Source organism: Orycteropus afer, unplaced genomic scaffold (assembly GCF_000298275.1).
Source record: "Orycteropus afer afer isolate SDZICR_OR568_19922 unplaced genomic scaffold, OryAfe1.0 scaffold00011, whole genome shotgun sequence".
NCBI lineage: Eukaryota > Metazoa > Chordata > Mammalia > Tubulidentata > Orycteropodidae > Orycteropus > Orycteropus afer.
Window position 1 is genome coordinate 21,707,836 of NW_006921598.1, and position 7,053 is coordinate 21,714,888.

Sequence of the window (7,053 nt, forward strand, 5' to 3'; positions counted from 1 at the left end):
GAAGGATATCATGCTTACTAAAGTAGAGGGTCACAGAAAAAGAGAAAGACCCTCAAAAAGATGGATAGATACAGTGGCTATAACAATCGGCTCAAGCATAGCAACAACTGTAAGGATGGTGCAGGACTAGGCAGTGTTTTGTTCTGTTGTACAAAGGGTCACTGTAAGTTGGAACCAACTCAATGGCACCTAACAAACTATTAATTTAAGGATTGTGAGAAGACTGACTTGTTTTAAAATGATTAGCTTGGTTGTCATGTTGTAAACAGTATAAGGTAGAAGCAGGGAGACCAGTTAGGAAGCTGTTATGGTAATCCAGGTGAAAGATAATTCCTCAGAGCAGTTTGGTAGAAGTGAAGTGGCTATAAATGATCAGATTCAGATTTATTTTGAAAACAGAGCAACCTTTCCTGAAGGATGGATGTGAGCTGTAAGAAAATGTGAAGAGTTAAAGATGATTCCTAAGGTTTTCGGTTTGAGCAACTGGAAGGATGGACTTGCTTATCAGCTGAAATGGGGAAGATTAGGAGGGTAATAGCTTTTGACAGGAATCAATTTTATTTTGTAAATGTTGAGTTTGAGATGTCAATCAGATATTCAAGCCCCTGGGTGATGCAAATGGTTAAGCGATCAGCTTCTAACCAAAAGGTTGGAGCTTTGAATGCACCCAGAGGTGCCTTGGAAGAATAGTCTGACAATCTACTTTCAAAAGACTACCACCCAACCTACTGTCATCAAGTCATTTTCGACTCCTAGCAACCCTACAGGACAGAGTAGAATTGTCTCAGGGTTTCCAAAGATGTAAATTTTTACAGAAGCAGGCTGCCTCATCTTTCTCCCACAGAGCACCTAGTACATTTAATTTTTATTATGATTTGGATGAACATTTGGTTAGCTTTAATCACTGCCCCACCAAAGTTCCTCCCGTAAGTCACAGCCATTGAAAATCCCATGGAGCACAGTAATACTCTGAAATACAAGGTCACCATGAGTTGGAATCGACTCAACAGCAACTGGTTTTTCTCCTTTTTGTTTATCAAACATCTAAGTGAAGATGTGAAGTAGCAAAATGAATGTGAGTCTGGAGCTGAAGAGAGAAATTAAATCTAGCTTGGCAATGTAAATAAGGGAATCATGCACAAGTGTATGGCCTTTAGTCATGAGCTGGGTTGAGATCCCAAGGGAATGAGTATTGATGTAGATCTCTCCTATTAGGCAGAAAACTCCTGGAAAATAAGAACCGAGTTTACTCATCACAGTATTCTAAACACTTGACCCAATTTCTGATACATGCTTCTCAATGTTAGGATTTTTCACCTATAAGTTAACCCCACTAAATAGAGAAAGAAAAAATAAGTAATAATAATAAAAAAATCAAGAGGAACTAAAGCAAACAGCTCAGAGCAGGGAATTCTTATTTAAAGACTCACATATTTATGTCATTCTAGCCACAGCTCCATTTAACCAGTGGATTGAACAGAAAGCAAAAAGGTGAGAGCACTCAAGTACTTGCATGGAATTTCTCCTCAGAGAGGAAGAGCAATCAATTTAGAAATTATGGGAACTGTGCTGGGTATAGGATTTATTTAAAACTGAGAAGAAAGTGAGCTTCTTTTTTCTGTACTCTCCTAAGATTTCTCAAACAAGTAAACTTCAGCTTCCTAGATTCAGACATATGCAGGACAACTGTATGCTATGAGGATTTTCTCTTTCCTTTCTTCCAATGTTAGTAACTATTCTTCATCTTAATTTATACTTTATTTTACGTAGGATTTCATAGACGAAAAGGAGGAAAAAAAAACCAAACTCACTGCCTTCAGGTTGGTCCTGACTCATAGCAACCCCTTCTTGGGTTTCTGAGGTGGTATCTCTACTTCTGTAGAAGTAGATTGCCCCGTCTTCCTTCCATAAAGGAGAAGGGACCTACTATCTCCAAGAAAGAATAGATGAGAGGGGTTTGTCCTTTGGACTCAGGGTCTCTTGAGCTGAGAACCTCCTAGACTCAGGGAGAGACTGATGCTAAGACACAAGGAGATCTCCAAGGAATGCCAGGACCACAGATCTTGAAAGGAGAAAAGGGCCTTCTTCCAGAGCTGACAAAGAATGCATACCCCTAGAGCTGGCATTCTGAATTTGGACTTCTAGCCTCCTACACTGTGAGAGAAGAAATTTCTATTTGTTAAAGCAAAAAAAGAAAAAAGAAAAAAGACTGAAAGGAGATCATTCAATCCATTCTTCTAATTTTACTAAAAGAAAAATAGGTCCCAAAGATATTCAGAAAGCTTGTTAGAAAAAAGGCAAAGCTTAGCGCTGAGTCCTTTCCAGTGTTTATTCCACCTAGCCACACTTTAATGACTAATATATGTATTTTATTCAGAGAAAAAAAAAAAATTAAACATTTAGAAAATCCTATCAAAGAAATTCCTTTATTTAGCCTAGGAATAGTACAGAGGAACATAAAGTTGCCAATGAAAATTTTAGCAAATACTAGCCCCTGAAATTCAGTAGTTATGTAAGATTATTTACTATAAAGACTGTCAAACTAGTAGATAGTAGATACACATTGACTTGAGATCTCAGATGCCTTCTGTAACTTATTCAGTGTTAGGAAGTAGCTGATTCAATTTGGACAAGATGAAGATGTTCCAGGAAATGCCTGAATCCAGGTTAAGAGTTCTCAGCTGCTTAATTTAAAAAAAAAATAACAACATTTAGAGTGAGTTTTACACAGATTGAGTTATTTACTCTAAGCCCAGGTAACAGATAAAACTTTTGAATGTTTCCTTCCCATATGAAAATTTCAAACTCTTAATATGACAAGCATTCAAAAAAATGGGTTTTTACATATAGTAAATTCCAATTATTTTAAAAAGAAAAAAAAAATTTTTCAAGGGGTACATGTGGGATAAATTTTTGACTTGAGGTTGCATTTGGACCATTGTCTTCTCCATGAACAAAACTGCAGCTTTAACCTGAACGGAAGGCTAGGTATATATTATAGTCAGACATGACATTAACTTAAAACCAATAACCCTATAAACCAATGAGTAAGATTAAAATTTAGGGGAAACAATACCATATGATATTATCTTTAACTAACCCATGAGATTCTGGAGCCACATTTGTAATTACTCATTACCACATAACTCATACAATAAAGGCATGCTCTCTATAACTTCTGCCACAAAATCCACCAGTATACGCTAAACACAAAAACAAGATACTATAAAAGAGTGAACTGAAAGAGCCAAGTGCAGCCCTAAAACTAGGTTCTTTTCTGGTTCTGTACTATAAAGCAATTAGGAAATCTATTTTAGAACTCAAATCCTTTGGGATTTTCTTTTCAGTTTGATTACTGAAGTCTAATATTTTTTCTTTCTGGTATACAATTTTTATTAAGAATTTTACTACAATGCCAATAATATTTTTGCTTTTAGAAAACAATTTTGTAACTTTGAAAGTTTAGTGTAATTTTATGTTACAAGCTTTATTTACACAGACCTTTAGAATGTATTTCAATTGTCCTCACTACTGCCAATGTAAAATAACATAAGATTTACAGGAAAGCATAAACAAGAAATTCTACAATACAATATATACAGTGCCATTAGTGGTTGCTATTTTTACAGTCTTCTTTCGGGGATAATCTACTGAATTTTTCTGCTGATAACATTTCAGAGTGAAGTCGTCTTCAAGAGTAGATTTCCAAAGATAATCAAGAGTACCATAGTCCAATACACTTTACAGATGTCATTCAACAGTCTATGAGTAGTGGCAAATCATTTCTTTCCCCATTTTTTTTCAAAAGGATTGGATGATGAAGAAGAATCATGATTTTCACCACTACTGTACTGCTCATATAAAGTCTGAAATTAAAAATACACAAATCTGTTCTGTAATTTAAAAAATTTAATGTATTGCTAGATTAAAAAAGATAAATCTACATATTCTAAATATAATACATTTCTTTCTCTTGTTATAATAATTGAAACTGAGTAATAACAGATAATTTTAAATACCTAACTTGGTCTCTGTATAAGAGAAATACAACACAACTATTAGTAAACATACATATGAACCTCCCAAGTCTTCTAGATCCCCATTAGCTTTTCTTCAATAAAGTCTGTCTAATATAACTTCTTATAATGTTAAAACATACTCATTAGTACTAAATTAATTAATTTTGGATGATATTTAAACTAATAAACAGGAGATATTGAAAAACAAATTGTTATATAAATAAGCATAATTAAGTATATTAAATTCTATGGATTTTAAAAAAATCAGCCGACATTTAATTATGAAGATGACAGATGACCGACATCTTGGACCTCAAAGATGATTAATCCACCTGAATTTTATTTATAAAAGGATTTAAACAATATATTGGTAGATACTTAAACCATGAAGATTAAGTATAGAGCATATTTATAAAACAAATATCCAATTTTAATTCCTAAAGCCATTGATTTATCTGTCAGCACTTGAGAAAATTAAGGGAATTTTTTCCTTTTCTTATATGAATGCAAATATAATAGTGAATGTATTAGTAAATTCTTTCAGAAATGTGTCCAAGTTCTAACACCTTAGATTGGCTTTACCCCTACCTAGTGAGCTAAGAACTTTTTAGTTTGAGCTCCTGTAATTTTTATAATAGTGATATAACTGAATTATAACTAGTAATGGCTTAGTTAGGTAAACTAGTTTATGGTTTGGTTAAGTAAACTAGCTAGTATTCATAGGGTTCTAGAAATCACTAGATGTTTGATTACAGTGAGGTCTGAAAATCATGGTGTACATATACATAAGCACCAGAAGACTAAAAGACTTGAGACATTTGCTTTGAAGCCATACATATCAATTACTACGTCTTAAGTACTGTGATTTCTCTAAGATAGTCTAAGGAAAAAAAATTGATACAGGGGGCAAAGTTACAAAAACTTCCCTTATTCTTCAGGAAATGCATTGCTGCACCACAGTCTCGGGGGAAATCAAGGTTGACTGGCATAACATGGTCCACAGGTCCACAAAAACAATGTGCTACATGCTACTTTGATGAGCAGCAACTGGGGTCTTAAAAATGTGTGAGTGGTCATCTAAAATGCAATTATTGGTCTCTCTCCATACGAAGCAAAGAAGAGTGAAAAAAATCAGAGATGCATGGAAACAATTAGTCCAAAGGACTAATGGATCATGTGAACCCCAGTCTCCATGATGCTGATACCAGAAGAACTAAATGGTGCCTGGCTATCACAATAGGAGGTCTTAGATAAAGTGGGAGATAAATGTGGAATAAAACTTCAAAAACAAAAACAAAAAAAAAAGAAAAGAAAAAAATCCAGGCTTACTGGTCTAATAGAGACTGGTGGAACCTCCAAGACTACATAGCCTTTAGATATTCTTCAAGCCTGGAACTGAACTCACCCCTGTGGCTCCATTTTCAGCCAAATTATGATAGGCCTGTAAGATGAACCATAACACTAGGGAGGTATGCACTCTATAGAACAATCAACCAAACGAGATTAAAAGGGCAGCATTTTTCCAGAGATAAAGCTCATAAGGCAGAAAGGGATAGGAAAGAAAGATGAATGGAAATGGTAAACACAGGGAGGAAGTACAAAGAATGCTGTTATACAGCATTGCAGTAAATGTTATAAAATAAAATGTGTACGAACTACTTTCACTCTAATCATAATAAAAAGTTAAAAAAAAAGGCTTCTTTGATCCTCAGACAAAAGAATTCACACGATTATGCACATAAAATAGAAAAAGAAAAAAACTAACTATAAAGAATGAATCCAAAAGTTGTGTTAAGAGTGGTCCAGTCTGAACTGCTGTTTATACAGTAAGAATATAAATCTATTTGTTAGGAAGCATATGGTTAAGTATTTAAATGTAGAAACATACTTCATAATGTGTCAGATGAATGGCTCAACTTTTGTTTGGATTACCTATTTCTTTTAAGTGTCTAACTTACTAAACTATACAAAATAGTTACAATTAATGCAGATAGTGAATAAGCATACTTACTCTAGCAGCTTTCAAAATGGAGTTAGGAGAATTCAGACCAACAAGTTGGCCCAGAACATATTTCATTTCTTCAGTAGTTCCCTTACCCACTTGGTTACCTATAAGACACATGTAACAAATAACACACTGTTATCAGTAAGAAAAAATAAGATCACATATAAATATGTAAATATACATTCTCATTCACAGCACAATAATTGCATTCTTGTAACTTATCACCGATAATAGCCCCTTACCTAGAAACAAGTAAAATAAATGCCAGCAAGTAAAGAAAAGCAATTTCATTTACTTTACTATTTAGCATAACAGGAACACCTTTAAGGGAGGAGACAGACTGGAAAAGAACAGCTAATTCAGATTGTTTTTGTCATAGTTAAAAGGCTATTTACATTTGTATTTTAGTAGCAAATAGATTAAAAAAAAAAAAAAAAACCAACAACAAAGAAAGAAGTACCTGGATGAGCTTGAATTTGAACATACGGGTGCGCCAGGAGCTCAGGAATAGATATCCTCTGTTTAGGGTCCCTTATTAAACAACACTATGATATAAAGAATGAATTTTTTAAGACAAAAGCAAATGTTCCTATGTGATGTTGGTACAATATTTTTTCAGATTATACCATATTACAGAAGTTGCTTTCTACATATTCTACTCAAATGGCAATAACAAGATTATTTCCCTTAAATCACTCTGGCAAATATCCAAATATTTGTAAGTTTCAAGCACCTTCAAAGTGAATATGCCTTAACAAGCTAATCAAGTAAACAATTTATTAGACTAGTTGTAACGAAGTCAATCATATGATTCCAATCAGTTAATCTCTTTCTGTTAATGAATCAATTAATTATAAGAAATATTACCTTTCCATATCTATATACTACAGGGTAAATATTAAAATTTAAGATTACCTTTAACACATCTTGAAGATCTTTCTCTGGAATATCAGGAAACGCAATCTCATGATTAGGGTCAATTATGGCATGTAACTTAGAAATCTGATTAATTATGTGCTGGAATGGTGT

General features: G+C 33.7%; 1 protein-coding gene across 1 annotated transcript in view; it reads right to left on the minus strand.

The window, feature by feature from the left end:
• Positions 1 to 3,779: 3,779 nt before the first annotated feature.
• The window catches only part of TTK (TTK protein kinase), a 58,115-nt gene continuing 54,841 nt past the window's right edge, over positions 3,780 to 7,053 (minus strand). The window contains exons 16-19 of the mRNA XM_007951583.1: positions 6,940 to 7,047; positions 6,485 to 6,569; positions 6,031 to 6,128; positions 3,780 to 3,866 (exon numbers count right to left, since the gene is read on the minus strand). Of these exons, the coding sequence (XP_007949774.1) occupies positions 3,780 to 3,866; positions 6,031 to 6,128; positions 6,485 to 6,569; positions 6,940 to 7,047 (378 nt within the window). The remainder of the gene's footprint in view (positions 3,867 to 6,030; positions 6,129 to 6,484; positions 6,570 to 6,939; positions 7,048 to 7,053) is intronic.